The sequence below is a fragment of the Phyllobates terribilis genome, unplaced genomic scaffold (assembly GCF_046119375.1).
Source record: "Phyllobates terribilis strain yellow unplaced genomic scaffold, ASM4611937v1 Scaffold_2__4_contigs__length_985480577, whole genome shotgun sequence".
Taxonomy (NCBI): Eukaryota; Metazoa; Chordata; class Amphibia; order Anura; family Dendrobatidae; genus Phyllobates; species Phyllobates terribilis.
Window position 1 is genome coordinate 110,171,151 of NW_027362762.1, and position 27,113 is coordinate 110,198,263.

Below are 27,113 nucleotides of genomic sequence, written 5' to 3' on the forward strand. Positions count from 1 at the left end.
TCCTCATACCTAACAGACCGGACATTCAGTGTCTCCCACTCACACACCACCTCTTCATCTCGCCCCCTATCTGTCGGTGTCCCCCAAGGTTCAGTTCTAGGACCCCTGCTCTTCTCCATCTACACCTTAGGCCTGGGACAGCTCATAGAGTCTCATGGCTTTCATTATCACCTCTATGCTGATGACACACAGATCTACCTCTCTGGACCCGATATCACCTCAGTATTAACCAAAATCCCACAATGTCTGTCTGCTATTTCATCCTTCTTCTCTGCTAGATTTCTAAAACTTAACATGGACAAAACAGAATTCATCATCTTTCCGCCATCTCATTCAACCCTCCCAACTGACCTATCCATCATAGTCAATGGCTGCCCACTCTCCCCGGTCCCTCAAGCTCGCTGCCTCGGGGTAACCCTGGACTCGGAACTCTCCTTCAAACCACATATCCAAGCCCTTTCCACTTCCTGCCGACTCCAACTTAAAAATATCTCCCGGATCCGCACATTCCTAAACCATGAATCTGCAAAAACACTAGTGCACGCCCTCATCATCTCCCGCCTTGACTACTGCAACCTCCTGCTCTGTGGCCTCCCCTCTAACACTCTCGCACCCCTCCAATCTATCATAAACTCTGCTGCTCGACTAATCAACCTGTCCCCCCGCTATTCCCCGGCCTCTCCTCTCTGACAATCTCTTCACTGGCTCCCCATTGCTCAGAGACTCCAGTTCAAAACCCTAACCATGACATACAAAGCCATTCACAACCTGTCTCCTCCATATATCTCCGACCTAGTCTCCCGTTACATACCTGCACGCAACCTCCGATCCTCACAAGATCTCCTGCTCTACTCCCCTCTTATCTCCTCCTCCCACAACCGTATACAAGATTTCTCCCGTGCTTCCGCCCTACTCTGGAACTCTCTACCCCAACGTATCAGACTCTCGCCTACCGTGGAAACCTTCAAAAGGAACCTGAAGACCCACCTCTTCCGACAAGCCTACAACCTGCAGTAACCACCGCTCCACCATACCGCTGCACGACCAGCTCTACCCTCACCTACTGTATCTTCACCCATCCCTCGTAGATTGTGAGCCCTCGCGGGCAGGGTCCTCGCTCCGCCTGTACCAGTCGCTGTCACATTGTGTTCAAGATTATTGAAATTGTTCTTGTATTATACCCCCTTTTTCACATGTAAAGCGCCATGGAATAAATGGCGCTATAATAATAAATAATAATAATAATAATAATAATAATCTACAAATTCTTATCTCGCCTACATCTGTTATTGAGCAATAACCTCTATACTTTAGAATAGACTTGTAAATCAGCCGTCTTTCTGCATACTTTTTTACCAAGATTTCACTGTGTTTTTACTGTGATCTCCGTAAAAATTATGCAATTTTTACCATAATTTCTGTGAAATTGCTGTAAAATTGCCTCTTTTTTACCATGATTTTCTCCTAATAGTGGAGAATTGCATAGTTTTTACTGTGATTTCGTGTGAGAGCAGCCTAACAAATGATTGGATAAAACCACAGTGCCATAATCAGGCTCTAATCAAAGAAGAGCACGGCTGAGCTGTTCTGGAAAATGTGGATGTGACCTTAGCCGGCTGCAAGCACTGCTCACCGGGGCTGCACTTAGCTCTGCTGTGGTTCAGTGGTTATGGAGTCCAGTTAGTCAGTGTAGAGTAGCTAATCACATATTTCTATCCAGGCGTATTTCCATGCACATTGCATCTTTTTCCATATGCTGTAGCCTTCATTTTGCCTTATTCTTCCCATAAAAGGCAACCGTACCCAAAAAGTGGATCCCCAAAACACACAACACAATTATAACATTCACATTACAAATCAATATTACTACTATTTCTGTGATATAGAAGAATATGATCTTCTCTGTTTCTCTGTGCCACATGCAGGGTTTTACCCAATCAGCTGCGAGGCAGCTTCCAGTACAGCTCAGATGCGCTGCGCTTAGCTCTGCTGTGCCTCCTCAACAGAGTTTGATCATGCGCTAAACATGGCCACAATCCACCAATGAAATGTTCAGTTATGAATAGATTGAAAAAAAATGTATATTTTTAAATGTCACCTACTATTGATCTAATTGTAGGTCACATTCATTACACTGTAAACTTTTTTTGGTCACCTCATCCTTATAAATAAAACTTTACTGGAACATCCTGAGGGATATCCCAGATAGTAAATAAAAAGAGTTTGCATAATGTTTTTACACCAACCTATCACTGTACAAAAATTATTTTGTAAGGCTGCATACAGATGTAGTAGATTAATGTAATTGATAGATAAGTTATGTAAAAAAATACTAAAAAAAAAAAGATGATTGTTCACTTATATGCAAACAGGTCCTTCATATAGGCAGACTTGAACTCTAGGGCCACCTAGTGGATGTAGCAATCCTAAAATTCAATATTGACTACGCAGCCTTGCCACAAGACTAGGGATAAGAAGCCAAACCAGAAATTGTATTTGCAGACACGTGTTTCAGGGTGTTGCCCATCCTCAGTGCAAAGCAGGAGATCTTATTTGGCTGTATAAGTGGCCTTTGACTGTGGGTATAAAGGGGAACTTTACTATTTGTGGAGAGTACCATGCCAGCGTTAGGAGACTTATAGGCCATGCAATGAATTTAAATATGCAAATAGCCTCTTCAGAGAGGAAGAGGACTTGAAAAAAAGAATGCCGACACCAATCCAAACCACTGTTCCTAAAGACAAAAATAAAACCCCATGCAGTATGTGCAATACCAATGTATAAAAATGGTGGTCAGTAAAGGTCTCCAAAAAATGTGAAAAACAGACAAGTATTTCATTAGTTTTCCTCTGATGTCAGCAAAAAAATTCCCTGATTATAAAATTACAAAAAAATTAGGACGAATCCCCCCCAAAAATGGGAAAAAATAAATTGAATAACTGAATACGAAAAACATATAGATCTGTTAAAACCTTGTATATTCCAAACAGCAAAATTGTGCATAGCCACAAAGAGGGTAAAGAATTCCAGGGTAAATAGGTGGGGACTGAACACCTTTGTGACCAAAAGTTATTTAATTTTCTTTTGCCTTTCTCCAATCATGGAGACACATAGGCCTGCAAAGGAGCTGTATACGCAACATGATAATTGTGTTTTTTTTTTTAAAGAATAGAAACCCTTTGCTTTAGATTAATCGAATATAAAGTGAAGCAATCAGATTAGTTTCAGGGGTGTTCATATTGGTCAAGATTACATGAACAATCTCTGCAAAGGTTCCACCCTTGAAAGATAAAAAAACAAAAAAAGTGGTCTTGTAATCTCAGATGAAGCCATGCCGAAGGCTATTCACTACGAATTCTTGTCTTGTATACATCTGTCATTCATCAATTATCTCTGCATTTTTGAAGGATAAGTTTCGTTTCTGCCTCATGCATATGACTTTCTGTAAATCAGCAGTCTATTTCTTCTATTTAAATGGGAAACAAAGTGAATTAAATAATATTCTAGATTTTAAAAAAAGTAAGAAGATGGGAAAGAAGGAGTTAAGTAACACATGACTGCAGCTTCAGAATGCAAAAGATTTGTAAATAGTCTGTAACCATGAGAACCCAATAGGTCTGCATAGGAGCTGTGTGAAGAATATTGCAGATATAATTCCATGTCCATCATTTGTGTCCTATTTGGCATGGGATTATAAACACCCCTTCAGTGTGCAGTTGTAACAGAACAGCTAGCAGCAGCATGGGGGGTCAAGAGTCAAAATGCTGTGAGTGACAGATCTCACACCTTGACCAGCTCAGAGCAGAACAAAAAGCTTGCTTGCCATGTGGATATCATGCGGTCTAAATTGTTTTGTTAAGGCAGCTATGGTTTCATAAGGAGTTATGGAGATACTATACGTCCTAGCCATACATTGTGTACAGTACAGACCAAAGGTTTGGACACACCTTCTCATTTAAAGATTTTTCTGTATTTTCTTGACTATGAAAATTGTACATTCACACTGAAGGCATCAAAACTATGAATTAACACATGTGGAATTATATACTTAACAAAAAAGTGTGAAACAACTGAAAATATGTCTTATATTCTAGGTTCTTCAAAGTAGCCACCTTTTACTTTGATGACTGCTTTGCACACTCTTGGCATTCTCTTGATGAGCTTCAAGAGGTAGTCACCGGAAATGGTTTTCACTTCACAGGTGTGCCCTGTCAGGTTTAATAAGTGGGATTTCTTGCCTTATAAATGAGGTTGGGACCATCAGTTGTGTTATGCAGAAGTCTGGTGGATACACAACTGATAGTCCTACTGAATAGACTGTTAGAATATGTATTATGGCAAGAAAAATGCAGCTAAGCAAAGAAAAACGAGTGGCCATCATTACTTTAAGAAATGAAGGTCAGTCAGTCCGAAAAATTGGGCAGACTTTGAAAGTGTCCCCAAGTGCAGTTGCAAAAACCATCAAGCGCTACAAAGAAACTGGCTCACATGAGGACCGCCCCAGGAAAGGAAGACCAAGAGTCACCTCTGCTTCTGAGGATAAGTTTATCCGAGTCACCAGCCTCAGAAATCGCAGGTTAACAGCAGCTCAGATTAGAGACCAGGTCAATGCCACACAGAGTTCTAGTAGCAGACACATCTCTACAACAACTGTTAAGAGGAGACTTTGTGCAGCAGACCTTCACGGTAAAACAGCTGCTAGGAAACCACTGCTAAGGACAGGCAACAAGCAGAAGAGACTTGTTTGGGCTAAAGAACACAAGGAATGGACATTAGACCAGTGGAAATCTGTGCTTTGGTCTGATGAGTCCAAATTTGAGATCTTTGGTTCCAATCACCGTGTCTTTGTGCGATGCAGAAAAGGTGAACGGATGGACTCTACATGCCTGGTTCCCACAGTGAAGCATGGAGGAGGAGGTGTGATGGTGTGGGGGTGCTTTGCTGGTGACCCTGTTGGGATTTATTCAAAATTGAAGGCATACTGAACCAGCATGGCTACCACAGCATCTTGCAGCGGCATGCTATTCCATCCGGTTTGCGTTTAGTTGGACCATCATTTATTTTTCAACAGGACAATGACCCCAAACACCCCTCCAGGCTGTGTAAGGGCTATTTGACCAAGAGGGAGAGTGATGGGGTGCTACGCCAGATGACCTGGCCTCCACAGTCACCAGACCTGAACCCAATCGAGATGGTTTGGGGTGAGCTGGACCGCAGAGTGAAGGCAAAAGGGCCAACAAGTACTAAGCATCTCTGGGAACTCCTTCAAGATTGTTGGAAGACCATTTCCGGTGACTACCTCTTGAATCTCATCAAGAGAATGCCAAGAGTGTGCAAAGCAGTCATCAAAGCAAAAGGTGGCTACTTTGAAGAACCTAGAATATAAGACATATTTTCAGTTGTTTCACACTTTTTTGTTAAGTATATAATTCCACATGTGTTAATTCATAGTTTTGATGCCTTCAGTGTGAATGTACAATTTTCATAGTCAAGAAAATACAGAAAAAGCTTTAAATGAGAAGGTGTGTCCAAACTTTTGGTCTGTACTGTATATTTCCGAGATCCCCAGACCGGACCGTGTCTCTATTCGTTCTGGCCTCACAGGGTGGGGAGATATGTAGAATACAGTCCTGCTCATCATTATTGGCACACATTAAGTTTAAGTACATAATGCGGAATATCTCCTGAAAAAATTAAAGAAGTTGTCCATTACTTTATATTACCCCCAGCCCCCCCAATGTATCCCACTGGGGCCCCTAAGGATTTTTGCAAATACTGTACCTTACATTGCTTTTTCTGCCTGTGAGCGGCGCTATCCTTGGCCGCTCACAGGCATCACGTGAACCCGTGCTGACGTCACGACAAGTGAGGCGTGACTCAGCCCTGGGATCCCCGCGGTGGCTGCCGGGTTGTGGGCGGGGTTACCCCCACATCACACGCAGCATCCACCGCGCTGTTTCCCAATGAATGAGGAGAGGCTGAGCTCGCGGTGTATTCCGGGTGTGACCCCGGGAGTAGCCCTGCCCACAGCCTGGCATCCACCGTGGAACGCGGAAGACCGAGACCCCTGGCTGCTGCCAGCACTTGTCATGACGTCAGCGGATGTCAGAGCCGGCTGCAGCCGGGGGTCACGTGATGTCTGTGAGCGGCCAGTGATAGCGCTGTTCTCAAGCAGTATCTTCAACGTAAGCTAATTACAAGAATCCTTAGGGGCCCGGGGGATACATTGGGGGATACATTGGGGGGGGGGGGTAATCTAAAGTACTAGACAACCCCGTTAATCAAGTGAAACAGTTTTTTTGTATAGAGCACTCGTGTTAAATACAAAAAGTGCAAATGATAAACAATAATTTAGAACAAAAAACAATCGGAGGGAAAAATAGAAAAACCTAAAGCTTGCTGTGTCACTGGTATTGGCACCTTTATATTAATTTAGTATGGAAACATATTTTGACTCGCCTGTGGTAAATCACAAAAGAGATTCACCTGTGATTTGTAATGCACACGCCCGGGCTGAGCGGCGTGTGCGTGTGATTCCACTGGACCGTGCCGGAGAGTGAATGCCTGGAGGGGCGTAACTAGGTATTCACCCGATCCGACCAGGGTCGCACGACGGCATACGACGCCAGTGCACCAAGGAGGAACCGAGCAGAGGGACCAGGTGCTACTCCAGGACAGACCCCGGACACGGCTGTTGACCCACACAGGGGAATACAGGAACAGACTGGTTAGGCTGGCACACAGACTGGTGGGAATAGGCAGGCACGACTGGTATGCAGGCAGGCGGGTATGCAGGCAGGGGGGTACAGGCAAGCACGGCTAGAGTGCAGACAGGGAGGCACTAGCAGGTAGGAACACAGGCGGGATAGGACCCAGTACACACTGGGACTCAGGAACAGAACCACAGATGTGGCGGACAAACACAGCAGAGTGAGGCCGCCCAGAGAGGTGAGCGAGAGCAGGGCGGGACGAGACCGCCTGGAGCGGTGAGCAAGAGTAGAGCAGGACGAGGCCGCCTGGAGCAGTGAGCAAGAGTAGAGCAGGACGAGGCCGCCTGGAGCGGTGAGCAAGAGTAGAGCAGGACAAGGCCGCCTGGAGCGGTGAGCAAAGGGTCAGAGCTGAGCGAGACTGCCGGAGCAGTGAGCAAGGAGTCAGAGCAGAGCGAAACTGCCGGGGCAGTGAGCAAAGGAGTCAGAGCAGAGCGAGACTGCCGGAGCAGTGAGCAAAGGAGTCAGAGCAGAGCGAGACCGCCGGAGCAGTGAGCAAAGGCAGAGCAGGCTAGAATCGCCGGAGCAGTGAGCAAAGGCAGAGCAGGCTAGAACCGCCGGAGCAGTGAGCAAAGGCAGAGCAGGCTAGAACCGCCGGAGCAGTGAGCAAAGGCAGAGCAGGCTAGAACCGCCGGAGCGGTGAGCAAAGGCAGAGCAGGCTAGAACCGCTGGAATGGTGAGCAAAGGCAGAGCAGGCTAGAACCGCCGGAGCGGTGAGCAAAGGCAGAGCAGGCTAGAACCGCCGGAGCGGTGAGCAAAGGCAGAGCAGGCTAGAACCGCCGAAACGGTGAGCAAAGGCAGAGCAGGCTAGAACCGCCGGAGCGGTGAGCAAAGGCAGAGCAGGCTAGAACCGCCGGAGTGGTGAGCAAAGGCAGAGCAGGCTAGAACCGTCGGAGCGGTGAGCAAAGGCAGAGCAGGCTAGAACCGCCGGAGCGGTTAGCAAAGGCAGAGCAGGCTAGAACCGCCGGAGCGGTGAGCAAAGGCAGAGCAGGCTAGAACCGCCGGAGCGGTGAGCAAAGGCAGAGCAGGCTAGAACCGCCAGAGCGGTGAGCAAAGGCAGAGCAGGCTAGAACCGCCGGAGCGGTGAGCAAAGGCAGAGCAGGCTAGAACCACCGGAGCGGTGAGCAAAGGCAGTGCAGGCTAGAACCGCCGTAGCGGTGAGCAAAGGCAGAGGAGGCTAGAACCGCCGGAGCGGTGAGCAAAGGCAGAGCAGGCTAGAACCGCCGGAGCGGTGAGCAAAGGCAGAGCAGGCTAGAACCGCCAGAGCGGTGAGCAAAGGCAGAGCAGGCTAGAACCGCCGGAGCGGTGAGCAAAGGCAGAGCAGGCTAGAACCGCTGGAATGGTGAGCAAAGGCAGAGCAGGCTAGAACCGCCGGAGCGGTGAGCAAAGGCAGAGCAGGCTAGAACCGCCGGAGCGGTGAGCAAAGGCAGAGCAGGCTAGAACCACCGAAACGGTGAGCAAAGGCAGAGCAGGCTAGAACCGCCGGAGCGGTGAGCAAAGGCAGAGCAGGCTAGAACCGCCGGAGTGGTGAGCAAAGGCAGAGCAGGCTAGAACCGTCGGAGCGGTGAGCAAAGGCAGAGCAGGCTAGAACCGCCGGAGCGGTGAGCAAAGGCAGAGCAGGCTAGAACCGCCGGAGCGGTGAGCAAAGGCAGAGCAGGCTAGAACCGCCGGAGCAGTGAGCAAAGGCAGAGCAGGCTAGAACCGCCGGAGCGGTGAGCAAAGGCAGAGCAGGCTAGAACCGCTGGAATGGTGAGCAAAGGCAGAGCAGGCTAGAACCGCCGGAGCGGTGAGCAAAGGCAGAGCAGGCTAGAACCGCCGGAGCGGTGAGCAAAGGCAGAGCAGGCTAGAACCGCCGAAACGGTGAGCAAAGGCAGAGCAGGCTAGAACCGCCGGAGCGGTGAGCAAAGGCAGAGCAGGCTAGAACCGCCGGAGTGGTGAGCAAAGGCAGAGCAGGCTAGAACCGTCGGAGCGGTGAGCAAAGGCAGAGCAGGCTAGAACCGCCGGAGCGGTTAGCAAAGGCAGAGCAGGCTAGAACCGCCGGAGCGGTGAGCAAAGGCAGAGCAGGCTAGAACCGCCGGAGCGGTGAGCAAAGGCAGAGCAGGCTAGAACCGCCAGAGCGGTGAGCAAAGGCAGAGCAGGCTAGAACCGCCGGAGCGGTGAGCAAAGGCAGAGCAGGCTAGAACCACCGGAGCGGTGAGCAAAGGCAGTGCAGGCTAGAACCGCCGTAGCGGTGAGCAAAGGCAGAGGAGGCTAGAACCGCCGGAGCGGTGAGCAAAGGCAGAGCAGGCTAGAACCGCCGGAGCGGTGAGCAAAGGCAGAGCAGGCTAGAACCGCCAGAGCGGTGAGCAAAGGCAGAGCAGGCTAGAACCGCCGGAGCGGTGAGCAAAGGCAGAGCAGGCTAGAACCGCTGGAATGGTGAGCAAAGGCAGAGCAGGCTAGAACCGCCGGAGCGGTGAGCAAAGGCAGAGCAGGCTAGAACCGCCGGAGCGGTGAGCAAAGGCAGAGCAGGCTAGAACCACCGAAACGGTGAGCAAAGGCAGAGCAGGCTAGAACCGCCGGAGCGGTGAGCAAAGGCAGAGCAGGCTAGAACCGCCGGAGTGGTGAGCAAAGGCAGAGCAGGCTAGAACCGTCGGAGCGGTGAGCAAAGGCAGAGCAGGCTAGAACCGCCGGAGCGGTGAGCAAAGGCAGAGCAGGCTAGAACCGCCGGAGCGGTGAGCAAAGGCAGAGCAGGCTAGAACCGCCGGAGCGGTGAGCAAAGGCAGAGCAGGCTAGAACCGCCAGAGCGGTGAGCAAAGGCAGAGCAGGCTAGAACCGCCGGAGCGGTGAGCAAAGGCAGAGCAGGCTAGAACCACCGGAGCGGTGAGCAAAGGCAGTGCAGGCTAGAACCGCCGTAGCGGTGAGCAAAGGCAGAGGAGGCTAGAACCGCCGGAGCGGTGAGCAAAGGCAGAGCAGGCTAGAACCGCCGGAGCGGTGAGCAAAGGCAGAGCAGGCTAGAACCGCCGGAGCGGTGAGCAAAGGCAGAGCAGGCTAGAACCGCCGGAGCGGTGAGCAAAGGCAGAGCAGGCTAGAACCGCCGGAGCGGTGAGCAAAGGCAGAGCAGGGGGGACAGGGCTCTGTTCACACGGAACAGACAGGAAGGGAAAGGCAGAACCAGATACCCACAGGGTACTTGCAGTGAAGTAGCGAGTGGACCACAAACTCACAAACGGAAGTACAGTGACAATGAGCAGGAGTTAGGTACGAGTTCAGACTCTGCAGAAAAAGGAAAGGTACGGACATAGAGAAACACGGGAAACAGGCTAGAAGAGTATACAGACAAGAACAGACACAGTAGCAAGATACAGGAGCGGGTCTAGGTAGCAGCCCCTAGAAGGCGGGAGAAACAGGCTAGGAGCGTGTTCAGACAGGCCTGGAAATACAGCCTCCAGGATAGGCAGACAAGAGAACACAGAAGGGACCTGGCACATTCAGAGTGCAAGAGCACACTAAATGAAACACAATGCTCAGGCATGGGTTAATTGGAGCAGCTGGTTTAAATACCAGGTGACAGACAGCAATAGGCTGAGGACGCACAAGGGGTGTGCCTGCAGCAGGTACAAAATGTTAGAACCTTGCTCTTAGGTTTTTTCTATTGCTGGTCACATGACCTTGTTGGCCTATTTAGTCCTGCTCCGCCCTTCTGGCTTTGCTGGACTTCATTGTATTACTACTCTTTAGCTAGCCTGTGCTCAGTATCTAACTCTGTTAGTTTGCTTGGTCTTCGGACCTCTGTGTTCTATATATTTTGTTTGTTCGTCTGTCTGCTACTATTTCTGTTAGGAGGTGTCCATTTTGCTCCCAGTCCCTAGTACTTGTAGGGATTCCTTCCCCACATCTATAGGTCTCCGTACAGACTAGCTGAGGACTTTAGCAGGTCTGATCGCAGGATCAGGTTCCCTGTTACATCGTAGGGATCAAGCTGAGTTCTATCGTAGGGACAGATCTCCTCTCTTTCCTTAGCTCTGGTAGCAGAACATAACACAAAAAGCAGGAAGTGATCGGGCGCCGCCCTTAAGCAGCAGCACACAGAAGCAAACAGACAGCATGGAGGGAAGCCAGAGAGGCATTCTGGATTGGAGATCAAGTGCGCGCTCTTGCACAGTGGGAGATGGACCACTATGCAAGGACGCCGCCAGGTATGTTACATGATTAATTGTCTGTGCCCATGTGACATGAATTAGCTAATGATTGATGACTTCACTGTTTTAAAAAGCCACACGGTAGGCCCTGTTCCTTTGTCACAATAGTGAAGACAAAGAAGCTGTCTGATTACATCAGAACTGCTATTATTAGATTTCCAAAGGGTATAAGTCCATCTCCAAAAACCTTGGTGTCCCAGTTTCAACAGCACGCAATGTTATTAAGAAGTTTGCCAAGCATGAAACCATGTCAAACATCCAAAGACCTGAAGGCCAACCTGGAACAGTCTGTGGTCATGGTTTCAACAAGTACCATACGCCGCACACTAAGCCAAGCAGAGCTTTATGGGCGAAGCCAATGAAGAAACCATTGCTGAAGAAAAGACATAAAAAGGAATGACTGATCTTTGCCAAAGAGTACCTTGATGAACCATAATCCTGGGAAAATGTTCTGTGGATGGATAAAACAAAAATAGAGCTTTTTGGCAATGCAAAGCAGAAGTTTGTTTACAGACGGCGCAATGAAGCTTATAAGGAAAAGAACACCTTACCAACAGTTAAGCATGGTGGAGGATCCATAATGCTGTGGGGTTGCTTTGCTGCATCTGGTGCTGGAAGCATTGACCGTATCACGGGAATCATGAAATCAGAGAATTATCAAGAGATTTTAGAGCGAAATGTCCTACCCAGTGTAAGAAAACTTGGTTTGAGATCATGGGTCCTCCAGCAACACAATGACCCAAAGCACACATCCAAAAGAACACAGGAATGGTTGAAAAAGAAAAAATGGACTGTTTTAAAATGGCCAGCAACGAGTACTGACCTAAATTCCATTGAAAATCTTTGGGGTGAGCTGAAATCTGCTATTGGGAAAAAGAACCCTGCAAACATTCAAGAGCTTGAACAAACTGCAAAGGAAGAGTGGGAGAAAATTGCAGCTGAGAAGTGTAAGAAGCTTATAGATGGTTACAAGAAACGTTTGGAGACTGTCAGCAATGCCAAAGGGTGTGCAACCAAATATTAATTAGGGGTGCCTTTATTGCTGCACATGCTGTTTCTTCTTTGAAATTGCAACATGGAAGTTGAAAAACAATGTTTTATTGTTGTATTACTTTGGACCTATAATTAAAAAATCCTGAGGATATAACTTTGTACAATATCTCCAGAAATAAATGGAAATGTACCAGTTTATGAAAAAAATGAAGGGGTGCCAATAATAGCAAGCAGCACTGTAGCTAGTAGGAAGCAGATAGAAAAGCTGTGTTTGGTCTTAATGCACAGCAGGGGCCCAGCTGGATCCAATGGCACCAGAACCTCCTCCCTAGGACCATCCATTAAGGAGTTATGATGCATCTAAACTTTCGGAGTTATTAGCTGCCGGGGAGGGGACTTAGGTTCAGCCCAGAGGGCAGGAGGGGAGTGACCCAAAAGGGGATAAAAGCTAGTGTAAGGCCACGTGGTCGCTCTCTCTGATGCATGAGGTCCACTTTGAATTGGGGGTCACGTCGAGTAACGTGCTGTGAAGGACCTAGGACCCATCTGGAAGCCAATGCCCCCTGAGGCCCAGCACACACATGATCGAGCATGATACCGGTAATTGACATCATCCATCTGCTTATATCTTTTTTACTATACCCTGTATTTGCATATCTGACCATTATATATGTATAACCATTGTGTATATAGTGTATTGTCTAGTGTGCCCTTAAGGCGATTAAATATATACCTTGGGTTGCTCTTTTTTCTCGATCCGCGAATCCACACATCCATTTCGTGGTTTAGCTTTCCATGCTACCGGGGCTGGTTTCTGGCCCGATATAATTAACGTTAACGGAACGGGCTTATATCGAATGAGTAACTGGTAGTTCTAGCTGGCTGATAAGGTTCTGTTTCATTGAGGCTAGTGAAAGGGGCCTCTCAACTTGCTAGGGGAGTGAGCGAGTGTGGTGCCACATCAGTGACTGTGTGGGCCACCTCCTCTCACCTTGCGTGACATTGGTACAAGTGAGGAGTGTCACGTAAGGTGAGGGAAAGAATAAGTGTACAATGACGGGAAGGGAGCCCAACAACTAGGGAAAGGGGGAGTGGAGACCCCTAGGCAGATCTAATATCACTCTGCCTACCCTATCATCCCTATATAGGTTCTGCACCTATCGCCGAGCAGGAACCTAAACCTTGAATGTCCCTAGAGCTAGGCCCTAGATAGGGAGAGGACGGGGTGAGCACTAGTCAGGCCCCACTACAAACTAAAGACAACAAGGTAAACAAACAAAGAGGATACACTTAGCTTAAGCAGACATCAGAGAGATAACGCCAACTGTCCTTCAAGGGCACCAAAGACGAGACTACCGACTGCTAGTACTCCAAGCCTTCACAGAGGTACATAGAACTATCACCGGCGACTCTATGGAGAAACTGAGAGTTTTTAACTACCAAGCAAGGGTGTGTCAATCAGCAGCAGAAGGTGGAGGTCGCTGCTGGGTCCTAAAGGGAAAAGGATATCACTATACTACAGAGATGAGAGAATCAAGAAGGCGCCTGCAATGCCAAGTGCAGTAACCTTCTACAGCCGGATCCAGAGCAACTGTCTGTCACACCTGACACACCCATGACAAGGAGACCTACCACGTGATCCTGTTGATTTAGTATTGATGTCAGGCGGGGTGGCGAGATGCGAATCCATCACAAGCTGTATACACAAAACTATAATATTGAAAAAAAGCCTCTAAATTTTAAAGGGGTTGTTCACTACATGGACAACCCCTTCTGAATCCCTATGTTTTCACCCAATAAAATAATAATACTTATACTCACCTCTGGTGCCGATTGCATGGCATTGTTATGTCACGCGATCCCTGCGGCCAATCAGCGCTGGCTTCACTCGCTCATTCTTTGAACAAATCAGACATCTGGAGGAAGTGAGAGAGTGGCTGCAACTCTGGCTTCCTCCTTATGTCAGTTATGTCCATAAGAGAGGAGAGTGAAACCAGCGGTGATTGGCCGCAGGGATCACGTGACATAATAATGTTAAGCAGCCCCAGGAGAGACAATGCCAACACTGCTGTAAGGGCATCGGCACCGTTCCCGCAGGCGCAATGCCTTTAACTTTAACTTATCTAGAATTTAAACAATAAGTAAAATCTACCCAGTATATAATCTATCTTTCCAAATAAATGAGTAATTTGTTGTCTGGTTTAGGCTAATAGAGGGAGGTCCCATGGTCAGGACACTTATCTAGTAGCCAGCTCAAATCCTTTTCTAGGAACAAAGTTGCAGTACCTGAGAATGGCCACTACATAATCTATGGAGGTATCAGGTATTGGACCATCTCCAATCTGATATTGGTGATCTATCTTATGAGGAAAAATGGCAGATTAGGGAAGGCATCATATAATATAATTCATATTTATGGTGCACATACAGAATATATTTAGCCGAATTAGGAACATTCATTCACAGTCGTTGGCCGCTATGTTTACATGGCAGCAATCAGCCGACCAAGCGAGCAAATGCTTGTCATTAGTCGCATCTTTCATGTCAACATCAAAACTGTTGTTTGTTTTTTGCACCTTCACGTTGATTGACGCATGTAAATTGGAGATTCGTTGTCGGCGCTTACTAAAGGCAGAGTATCCACTCATGTAAATTTTTCTTTAGTAAATATCTTTTTTTTTCTTCAGACTTTCTCAGCCTGGAAGTTACCGCATGAGGAGAAGAGAATCTCACAAGACAGCCGTTCTCCATGGGTTCAACCTCCAACAATTAAAGAGGTGCAAAAAGCCATGAGGTCCCAATATCAGTCCACATATAAAGAGGACTATTTAGGAACGCCACAAGGTGGGTGTAGGATGGTTGTAAACCAGATACAGGTAATCACCAGTCCATAGTTATAAAATGTCACACCTCAATGATAAATTTGGCACAAATGACCACAGCACAACTCAACCTTACCGAGTAGTGAAGCGTGGGTGCCAGCGCCAGGGGCAAGGCAAGAATTGTGCCGCCTAACCCAGTAGTAATGCCCCGAGCATTTGCTAAAAACAAATGATGCCCCCCATGTCTGCCCTATAAACAAATAGCGCCACGTTAAAAAGTAGTGCCCCCTGAGTGCACCTTCCAAAAATAGTAATGCCACCCCCCCCCAAAAAAAAAGAAATTAATACTCACCTAATTCGAGTGACTTAAAGAGGTTGTCTACTACTTTTATATTGATGACCTATCCTTAGGACCACCACCTGGAAGTACTCACTTGCCGAACTGCTCCTTCTACTTGTAGTGGCCGCTGCAAGTACTAAACATCCGCCTCCTATTTAGACATCTGCCTCCTATTGATTTGAATAGGAGGCGGATGTGTAGTACCCTGCCGCGGCCACCACAAGTAGACCGAGCAGCTCGGTAAGTGAGTACTTCCTGGTGGCGGACGCCGACACCAATAAAAGCTGAACGGCGGGGGGTACCGGGTGTCGGACACCAGAAGATCAGACATTGATGACTTATCCTAAGGATAGGTCATCAATGTAAAAGTAGTGGACAATCTCTTTTATGCCACAGCCCCACTATCAGTATTTGGTCAGTATTTTTTCTCAGGAGTAGGAGCCAAAGTCAGGAATGGGTGATTGTGATGAAATGGCAGCAGGGAGACCCCGCAGAATCTCGCTGTTGCCACCACTTCAGATGGCTCCACACCCCACCACCAGCCTGACGTTACACTACGCCAGACGGAGCACGTGATACGGATCTACCCTGTGCACCAACGCGACGTTCCGCACCCACCTCAAGGAGGCGCAAGGTCAGATTGTCACAGTTCTACACAGACACTGCCTGTCCACACAGGTACAGAAAGGCACCAGGGAGTGAGAAGAGGTGGTCTACTCAGTCACTGACGTGGCACCACACTCGCTCACACCCCTGACAGGCTGAGAGGCTCCTTCACTAGCTCCAGTGAAGCAGAGCCTTGTCGGACTGATAGAGCTGCCACCAGTTTCTATTTGATATAACGGACTTATATCGGGCTAGAAACCAGCCCGGTAGCCTGTTTGTTAGATCGAACAGCAAATGTAAGGTTCGTGGATCGAGATAAAAGAACAGCCCAAGGTAAAATATGTTTATTCACCTTAAGGGCACACTAAACAATACACTATATACATAAGGGTTATACATACACAGTGATCAGAGTTACAAATACAATAGCCGGGGTACAAAAGATATAAAGCAGTTATTATGAGTCAGTAACCAGTTTAGATGGAAAGGCCTGGCATTTGGGGGAAGGGCTGCCATATGGGAGGTGTGCGGGCCTTCTCTTTGTTGTTGCAGGACTTTTCCTACACGACTTGACGTCACGACCTCCCCAGGAAAAGACAATGGACCTGGGGCGGCAGGATCTTTTAACCTCTCTGGGTCACTCCCCTTACGGCCCCCGGGCTGGACCTAGATCTCCACCCCTGGCCTCTCTTAGCTAACAAACTCCCAAAACTAAAATGGGCCATATGTCCTTACTGGACAGTCCTAGGGAGCCGGTTCTGGTGTCATCGGATCCAGCTGGGCCCCTGCTACGCGTGGATACCAAACACCGGGTCCCTAGGGGCCCCCACAAGGCTGTGCCGAAATTCTCCCTTTCCTTACGCGCTGAACTATGTTTAAAGCTAGGGTTACATTCCCCATCCCCTCAGGTTCCCGAAAATCTGTTTGATTTATCACTGAGATGAATCGTATCCCCATAACTCAGTGTTGAATTATCGTATTTTACACAAAGAGCACATGGCTTGGGGGAAGGGCCTGCCTGCAGCAACTGCTGCTGGTGGGGGCTTTTGTCACTCACTGTGTCTCTCAGCCCCTTCCCCTCTGCTTGAGCTGCAGTGGTGTTGGATTTGCATATGTAGAGCTCTGTAAAACCCGCCTGCTAGTGCACAGTGATCAACAGGGGATTACCTTGAATATCTTCACAGTGATAAGTGCAGAATTGAGGCACTTATTTCTATTATACTTTTTCTTTGTTTGTTCCTCACCTGGTTTCGGCTCCCACTCCTGAGAAAAAATACTGACTGAATTCTGATCAAATACCGATAGTGGGGCCATGGCCTAAGACCTCATCTCCCCTGTACACAGAGCAGGCCGGTACAGGCAGCAGATGCAGTGGCATCATTGCTCCACCTGAACTGAGATGCCAATGTCTTGTAGGTCTACAACAGCCTGCGACCTACAAGATGGAGAATGGTGGATCTACGGCTCCCTGGTCTACCAAGGATCCAGCTGTATCGGCATCATGATGATGCTTATACAGTTCAAAGTTGCACACACCAGGAAATGCGGGGCACTTGAACACATTTTTGGAAGCATTTTTTTTTTCTTTCACAAGTTTTGCCCCTAAGAATTTTGCGCTCTGTGCTTCCCCACCGCCTCACGCTTCACCATTGACCTTACCTAACAATTTCTGTGGGACTGACTATCTAAAGTCAAGGGGGCCGACTCTTTCTGTACAGATGTTGTGAAAAGAAGAATTGGTCATGATGACCGATTCATATATTCTCACTGGTGATTACTTCCCTCACCCCATTGAAAATACATATATGTTGGCTGACTTAAGCGTGCTTGTGTAGTGGAGGGTCAGGAGAAATAGTGGTCGGCTGAACGAGTATTTGCCCAACAGCTATTTAATGTGTATGGGCACCTTTACTCTTTTTTCACTGATTGGGAGAGCCCTATTGTCCTAAACATTGATGATCCATATAATCAACTAGTGAGTATTGAGGTGTGTACAGGAAACCAGCAGAATTATGAATGCAGCTCTGAATGGGAGTGGAGAAGAAAATCTTTTTGGCAAACGTCCATGTCCAGCAGCATGGGAATAGTCAGAGAGCACGAAAATCAGAAATAGTAAAGAAATTCCACTTCAGAAATGCAGTTATCAGTCAGAGAAATATCTACACACCCATTGTCTGACCGCATTTCACCCCTATAATCCTTGCCACGGGCGTCGTCTGCAGCACATAGTTTTTACATATTATCTGTTATTTGACATGTTTGCATAACAATATAGGGGTTTCCATTTGTTGGGCTGACAAAATACTGTTTGCATAACCTTTTTTTTGTGACTGATGGCCTTATTTTCATTCCCCATTTATAGTAAGATTTTTTTTTCATTTTTTTATTTCATTTTCTATGGAGTAAATTGTGCAAAAAGTACAACAAATTTTTAGCATGCAGTTTGTCACTGTAACTGGAGCATCCATAGGATGAAAACGTTCTCTGTAGTGTCATTGTCAGGCTCTGGGCAGTATATAGTACAAGTAATCAAGTAATTGCAGATTGAGGACACCTTAGGGGGACTATAAAATGTAAAACGTTTATAAAAATATAACACAATTAATAAAAACATAAAAAGTTTGAATACCCTCTACCCCCTTTTTTCCCCATAACAAAAATAAAGAAATTAGGAAATTAAAAAAATAAATATATTTGGTAACTTCACATAAAACCCATATGATAATCAGCATAAAGCAAAAAAAATTAAACAGCAGAATTGATTTTTTTCCACTCCCTGCACCTGTTACAAAAATGCAATAAATAGTGATCTAAACATTGAATGTATTCCAAAATGGTACCAATCAAAACATCAACTTGGCATAACAAACAAACACCTCACACAGCTTCATCGATGAAAATGTACCGAGCGATGACTGAAGCCCCTCTGGCCACACCCCTATGACTGAAAGCTGGAGGCTGCCGAGAGAATGAAGTTAATTTCCTCCCTGCAGTCAGGCTTTCAGTGCAGCCGCTGCACAGCTTCAAGACGTTATTAACCTGCAGATTAACCCCATATCTGACGGTTCCCTTAAATGATATAACAGCAAAACCCTTAAAACATTTTTGGAAGTGCTTTTTTTCACCATTTCCCCTAATTTAGAATTTTTTCTCCCATTTTTCGGTACATTATAGCATAAGTTAAAAGTACATTTTGTCTTGCAAAAAAAGCCCTCGTTTATGTGGACAAAAAAATGTAAAAAAAGTTATGGTTTATGGGGATAAAATTAGATGTAAAGACTGGGAACCTACACCACAGTCAGTGCAAAATTTTATTGCTACATTTCAGTATTATAATAGAGTTCAGGCTTCGCTCGTTTTTTTTTAAGTGATTACTTAACATCCTAACTCTTGTTTTTGTTGTTTCCTCTTCTGCGTTGTAATCTCACATACAGGTTATCAGGTGAAATATGCTCTCGATACGTCTCCAAACTGGAAAAATGATGTTCCAAAGCCCCTGGCCACCGAATCAAGGTTTAATTATCAAGCTCAACCCCATTGTCCTAAACTGGATGATTTCACCCAAAAGTATGGGTGTTACTCAAACCGACATCTTTCAGCTAAAGGAGTTGGTAAGTTTCTTTGTCGTAACCTAGAAAAGGGTCACAAAGCTTCCTACCAAAGCGAGGCTTATTTGTATCAGCATTTACTGTTCAGTGACTTGTATGGTAAATCACTCCAGTCCTGGTGAGCTTGTGCTTATGTACAGCAGCCAAATAGAACAGGCAGAGCCACAGTATAATGCCTGGGGGGAGGACAGAGCTGCAGCTTGAACCTCTGATGATACCGACTACAGGGAAGTGCTTTTTGATAATCCAGTTAGGCTTAAAGGGGTTGTCCTTACAAAACGCGTTCATTACCTAAGGGCTGGATTGTTAAAAATAACTAAATAAATCATGCTCGCCTGCTCTCACCTTCCTGGATCTAGCACAGGTCCATCTGAGTTCTGCTTCGGCAACAGAAGCTGCCACTTGTCATAGGCTGCAGCGGTCAGGTGACTTGAATTGCGCATCATCAGAAAAACATCCAGTTACACACAGTTTAAATCACCTAACCGCTGCAGCCTATCACAAGCGGTCCTGTTACTGTTTGACCGGTAACATCATCTCCTCTGGTGCCATGGACGGGTCTGTGTTGGAACCAGGAGGGTGACAGCAGCTGAGTATGATCTACTCAATTATTTTAATACAAAGAATTTCTCCCTCCTGCCCCAGGTAACTAATTAGTCTTGTCCCAACAACGCGTTTAACACATTGGAGGAGATTAATCAACAGCCTCATCAAGTGCCTAAGGCTATGTGCCCACGATGCAGATTGCAAGCAGAAATTTCCTGAGCGTTTTTTCCTCTCCCTGGCAGAAAAAACGCATGCCAATTTTACATGCGTTTTTTCTGCCAGAGAGCAGCGTTTTTACATGCGTTTATGCATGCTTTTTTTCAAGTGCTTTTCAAAGCGATTTTGAGCATCACTTGGAAAAGGGCTTGACAAGTTGGTCACACAATATAAATCCATGCAACTGGATATCCATGCGGATATTATGCAGTTCAGTGCAAGTCAATGGGTGCGATTCTGCAATGATAATCCGCAGCGGAAATTTCCGCAGCATGTGCACAGTACATGCGGATTATCATTGGGAAACATGGCAGACATCTTAACAAGTGTTTTTAATGCGTTTCCGCGGCTGAAATGGTGCCGCGGAAATTAAATCTGCATCGTGGGCACATAGCCTAATTGTACAAATTGGTGTAAGTAGAGCTAATGTATACAAAGGTATACATTTCTAGTAAATTCAGTGAATTTTATGACTGTTGTTAGCCATACCACTTTTTCTAGATAATTTTCAAAACTGTGAACTTCATTTCGACTTCCATGGTACCCCGGCCGGTCTCGGTTAACTGTCCCATTCTGATGATGTGCCCCTTTAACCCATGACCACAGCAGCCAAAGTCAGACTTCAATGATCACATGCTAACTAGTGATGAGCGCAATCGAGTTTGTCGAGGGTGCTCGGGTCTGTACAAAGTATCGCTAGTGCTCAAGTGAGATGTTCGCGTCCCCGCATATTTTGCGGCTTAGACATCCACAAAACATGTGGGGATTGCTGCCAAACATGGGCAAGCCCCACATCTCATTTGAGCACCCCCCGATACTCTGTGCGTACCCGAGCACCCTAGGCAAACTCGAGTAAGGAGCACTTGCGCTCATCACTAGTGTCAATCTGTCATTGCTGGAGCCAGAAGTATCTAGACTGGCCTGAGGGCCAGGGAGGGTCACCATGGGTTGCGTTGCTCTTCTTCTGGGTCCTGACCGGAGAATAGAGAGAGAGAGCATGTGCCGGTGTATAAGGTGCCCTCATGATCTGTGCCCAGTCTCGTACACCTTACTAATGTTCATTTTACATGGGTTGCATTGCGGGAAGCGGTGGTGTGAAGTAAGGCAAAACAAGGCTTGTGGTCGCCGCTATTTACGAAAGATGGTCAGGGATAAACTGGCATCAACTGCAAAATATTTGGGAACTAGTGTTCTAGGAACAGATCTAATCAGGCTGCCAATCACCCGATGAACAAACAAAATGGTCATTCATTGGGCAAAATTGTTTTTAAGCTTGTTTGAAAATCATCTTTCTCGGTAGCACATCGCCCTGTGTAAAGAGGACATGAGCTGCTGAAAACAATAGTATTCTATTTGCACAGAACAATCATATTAATGATCGTTTTGTGCTCGTGGAAGTGCAGTTAGCCTTTCTAACTGTTATGCCCATCGGTGGTGCATGTGGATTAGTGGACCCACTGTGCCACAGGGCCGGGCCTGCCTAAGTAGGGGCATAGCTAAGCGGCTACTTGGTGTTCACTGCAGCTCCAGATTGTGGAGACAGGCTGAGCTGCAGGTACCCGCCAGGTACCACTCCTAGGCAGATGCTGGTATTGCAGCTTCTGACCCCAGGAATCAGGTTAGCTGATACATACTCTGGCTCCATTCAGACTAGTAGGTTCAGGTTCACAGCAAAACGGTTACAGACACAGTGACTCAGGTGGATACTTCAGGGATAAGTTTTAGCAGTCCAGATACTCGGATAGGGAAACGTCCAGACACTGGCTGCACCGGGACTAGGGGATCAGGACCAATAGACAATGTTCAGGCAGTGGCCGCACTGGGACCAGGGAACTTCGGGGACATGACTGTCCGCACCAGGAAAAGGGACAATGATCAGGCACTGTCCGCGCCCAGTACCAGGGGACTACGTGGACATGACTGTCCGCACCAGGATCAGGGGACAATGTTTAGGGACTGTCTGCATGTGGACCAGGAATTTGGGTTCAGGACCTGACTACACGAGGACCAGAGATTTGTGTTCAGGACCTGGCCACACTGGGACCAGGGATTCAGGTTCAGGACATTGGCCACACCAGGAGGGGAGAAGGGAAGCCATGCACGGGAGCTGGCAATAGTGTTACACTATACAAGTTGTTAAATAACTGCTTACATGTAGTCGATCGGCGGTTGTTTAATGCCCACAAAGGACCAGTGTAAATCCACCATAACTGTCCCACTGAGCCCTCACTGTGAGTAAAATACCAGCTCAATAAGCCCTCGCTTGTAAGAAGCTGCAGGTCTCCACTTGCTTTCCACTTATCTATAAAGGGCACGTTGAATATAACCTCTATTTAATGGCACCTTTGCACGTAAGTGAATGGAAGATCCTTCACGGAGACAGCACATATCTTAAAGGTGGTGTTATTTAATTTCCCCTGACATTTCAGTTCCTTCGGTGACACATTCTCATATTCGGAACCAAGAAAATAAGAAGCAGCTGACCACATATGAGAGGCATTTCGGAAGGAGCTTCGTTGACCTTTCAGCGTTCGCGCATTCATTGACTCCTGAGGAAGCCGCGCGCTATCTCCAGACTGTTCCTAATGAAGGTAACTCGTGACTCCGTCACCTGTTAGAGAATTTATGCCGCCTTTTTATGGGACTTATTACATTATTCTTTCTTTTTCTTAGTACCAGAAAGAACAAGGCTGGAGAAGCTGCTGAAAACCTTCCACGCGCCTGACAATCAACACATGCAATTAATGTCAACGCAAATAAAATTAAGAGATCGTCAGCCAGAAGATGGGAGCTGACAACCCTGAATTTTACTGCTGACAATGACCTCACATGCGTTGAACTGAAGGTTGAGAAAGACCATGTTCAGTATTCGGTCAGTATTTTACATCAGTATTTCTAAGCCAAAACCAGGAGTGGGTGATAAATACAGAAGTGGTTACGTGTTTCTATTATACTTTTCCTCTGATCGTTCCAAACCTGGTTTTGGCTTACAAATATTGATGTAAAATACTGATCAAATACTGAACGTGTGAACGTGACCTTACAAGGGTTGTCTCATACAGATATTGGCCATATATTGCTATGACATACCAGCAGTGTCTGCTTGGTGGGCTCTGATCTGTGTGCCCTCGCTGACCACTAGGATGAAGTGGCAGTGGTGCTACAAATGCACCGTGCTACTAATTCTCCTGGCTTTCTCTGGAGGTTGTATGGTTGCCAAATCACTACAGTGAGTGATGGTCTAACTTCTAGAGATGGAAGATGAAGTGGCACCAGCCACCAGCTGGGGTTCCAACCGTCCGACCCTCCACTGATCCGACATTAAAGCAGTTCACTCACTTTTGCATTGAAAGTCGAAGCCGATGATGATAGTTGGAGCCGATGATGTCAGCAACCCATACACGTGACGAAAAAACAATCGCTACATACAAGTGTCTAGGTAGACTTTGGGGTTCATAACATCATCGGCATGGAAGTGAGCAGGCGGCGCACTATATGCCATCAGAGTTTTTAAGACAACCCCTTTAAAATCACTTTCCTCTGAAATTAGAAATTACCTATAAGTCATCTCTCCAACTCCTACAAAGTTTCTATTCACTGTTTTCTTATTTATATAAATTTTTTTGAGAAAGATGGATGCCAATTATAAATTTACCAAGCTTCCTAATTATAGGGTTTGTTCACACACATTGGATTTGCATGCGGAAAATCAGCGTATCCTCGCAGCAAGTTAAGTGGATGAGATTTTTCCAAATTTTATAGGTTGCAAAAGAAAATCTGCAGCACAAATTGACATGGAGTGTGGATTTTAACCCCATTTTTGCCAGGGTCACTTTTCGTTTTTGCTTTTTTGTTTTTTTCCTCTCCTTCTTCCAAAAGCAATAACTTTATTTTTTTTTGTCAACATAAACGTATGACGACTTGTTTTTTTGCCAGGTAAGCTGTAATTTTAATGATTTTGGGGTTTTATTTTTACAGCGCCTATTGTACGGGAAAAATGACCTTGCATCATAATTTTCCAGGTCAGTACAATTACAGCTGGAAAGTTGCAGCAACCAAAAACAGGCAAATTTGGTATTTTAATTTTTTTTTCGCTGTATGGCGTTTACCTTGTCAGTAAATATGATTTATATTTCGATAGATCAGACTTATTGATGCGGCGATATCAAATATGCTATTTTTTTCTTAAAAAGTTAAAAAAGGAATGACTTAAAGTTTTATCCTTTTTATCTTACTTTATTTTTTATCCCTTTTTGTTTTCAACCTGTGTTTATTCTATATACTGGAATACTACTAGCATTGCAGCATGTAAAGAAAATGACGCTGTCCTATGAAGCTCAGCCACAGTCTGGGCTTCACAAGAGAAATAAGATGTCAGCCATGGGGGTCTTCAGCAGATTCCTTAGTCCTAGATGCTATGATACCTTATGGACACCCCACAGTCGGGTCTTGGGGAAGCAATGGAAGCCAGTGCATGCCTGCATCAGAAATCAGTCCATTTAAAGGGAATATATGGGACTTTCGGAAAAACAAAAAATGTGCCTAAGCACTAACAGGCAGGTAGTTGCTACCTACCTGCCTGTTGTGCCCGACGCTGTTTATCATCTTCACAGACTGCGCCTGCCGTGGATTCAGCTGCCTCTGCTGACGTCACGTCAGTAGAGCAGCAGCTTCTTTTCCGCCCTGCTCTGTCGAGAGGGGTGTGGCTTCCAACATCATTCTGATTGACAGTTGACTCCCCTAGTTAGGCAGTGAGAATCCGTCTGTCATTGCAGGGCGGAAAACAAGCTGCCGCTCTGTCGAAGTAACTTCAGCACAGGCAGCTGAATCGCCGGCAGGACCGCTCTGTATTGGTGATGAACAGCGCTGGGCACAACAGACGGGTAGGTAGCAACTACCTGCTGTTAGTGCTTAGGCACATTTTTTATTTTTCACAAAGTCCCGGATATCCCCTTTACAGTAAGTACAGCTGTCAGACTGACAGCTGGAGTTAAATGGTTAACAGCAGTGATCAGAGCTATCTCGAGTCTCTGCTGTTAGAGGCAGATGGCGGCTGTATAATACAGCTGACACCTGCCGCGCATGCTGTGTGCTCTGTTCCTGAGCCTGCTTCATACATGAGGACCCAATGTAGGGCGTACTATTGCATCTTCCATCATGAAGAGGTTACATTTGCAACATGTCAATTAATCCTGCAGATTTTCAAAGCAAGCATCACCCTTTGGAACACATAGGATGAAATCTGGCACAAACGCACAATAAAATTACTCCGTGTAAGGTTTGTAAATGTGAACATACCCATATAGTGATGTATGCCCTGTACTTGTATCACTAAGCACCTGGGCGGATTGTAGCAATATTAGGTAACATTGGTTATTACTGAGATTCCCAGACACAGTTATACTAAAGAATTGTAAGAATAGCGGATTGTTTTAATAATGATTTTTTTTACCGATATGGGAGAGGCTCCTCGTCACTGGATGAATCAGTTAGGCCACGGCCCCACTATCAGTATTTGGTCAGTATTTTTTCTCAGGAGTGGGAGCCAAAACCAGGTGAGAAAAGGTATAATAGAAACAAGTCACCAATTCTGTATTTATCACCCACTCCTGGTTTTGGCTCCCACTCCTGAGAAAAAATACTGACCACATACTGATGGTAGGGTTATGGCCGTATCTGCATTTACGGATACTTGGTGTGATTACTTAATGCCTGCTGTTGTGCCCATTGGTCAGGCTTGACTTTGATTTGGCTCCGGCCACCTCACTACATGTGACTGCCCGGGATTTATCACTCATGATATGTTACTGAACCTTCACATTTGGACTAGATAATAAAAATGACTTGCAGTGTTTGAAGTAAATCTTGAATTTTTGGAAAGTGCTACTGACTTGCAGTGTTGGCCAGAGATATGGAATAGAAGTAAAGAATTAGCAATGGGTTCACATAATGTGATAATTTGAGAAGTTACACAACTCTCGTTCACTGGAAAAGTAGTAGTGACGAGTGATAGAAATGTTCTATTCTACACCAAGTTAAAGTTTTACATAAATTAAACCCTGAAAATTAGAGAAGAGAGAAGATTCAACAGATCATCATAGTCAGGTGGCCATGTCGATATTCTATAGGCGTGGGACGGACGCTCTGCAAACTACCTCCTACCTGCAGGAATCTCCAGCACCTTGTCTTGTTAGCAGGCCCGGGCTGACGCCATGCATCACACGAGGTTGTGCCAGGACTACAAATCAGAAGGCATGCCGGGGAGTTCAACCGGTAAGAGGTTGTAGAGTTCCCATCTGGTGGCCATGGATCACTGAAGTGGTGACTGGACCATTGTCCTGCTAATGTAGTATCTCAACTCTACTGAAAATGTGGGACAACACTAAGCATCTGAATGGTAGAGTCAACACTCGGCAGACATTTCTGACTGTTCCATACATCTGAATGTTAAGAAACGACCCTGTTCAAGATACGTAAAATTGGTTGTTTTTTTAACCCTTTCTTGTAATTGACATACTGGTACTGTGCATCCTCTGTCATGTGCGGGTCTACGGAATGGGCTAAGGGGCTGAGGCCGCTAACAGCAGCGAACAGAGTTTGCACAAATCACTGCTTTTTAACCATTTAAATGCAGATGTCAGTTCCTGACAATGGTATTAAAATGGCTGCAAATATCCTACCTGCCTACTGAAGGTCCCCATGGCCTCCATCTCGGTGCTCCCACGGTGCCTGGCCTGTAGCTGGACTTTATAAGACACTAGTAATTTTTTTTTTTTACATTTATCTTTATTTATTGAATTTTGAGAAAGAAGTAATGCAATCAAAAGGCACTGAATATGCCAAGAGAGCAAAACAACAGAAAAATAAATACAATTTTGCAGTATCAATAAAAACTATTATAAAGGACAGGAAGTAATATCTTAGCATTAAAACCATCAGGGTAATCCAAGACACAATCAGGGTAATCCAAGACACAATCAGGGTAATCCAAGACAGAAGCACAAGTTCCACAATGAAGGAACAGGATTTAAACTTCC

At 46.2% G+C, this 27,113-nt stretch overlaps 1 protein-coding gene across 1 annotated transcript in view; it reads left to right on the forward strand.

The window, feature by feature from the left end:
* The window catches only part of TEX26 (testis expressed 26), a 58,582-nt gene extending 33,985 nt beyond the window's left edge, over positions 1-24,597 (forward strand). The window contains exons 5-8 of the mRNA XM_073669832.1: positions 14,626-14,782; positions 19,141-19,317; positions 22,506-22,667; positions 22,750-24,597. Coding sequence (XP_073525933.1) covers positions 14,626-14,782; positions 19,141-19,317; positions 22,506-22,667; positions 22,750-22,871 — 618 coding nt within the window. The 3' untranslated portion in view covers positions 22,872-24,597. The remainder of the gene's footprint in view (positions 1-14,625; positions 14,783-19,140; positions 19,318-22,505; positions 22,668-22,749) is intronic.
* The last annotated feature ends 2,516 nt before the right edge of the window (positions 24,598-27,113 follow it).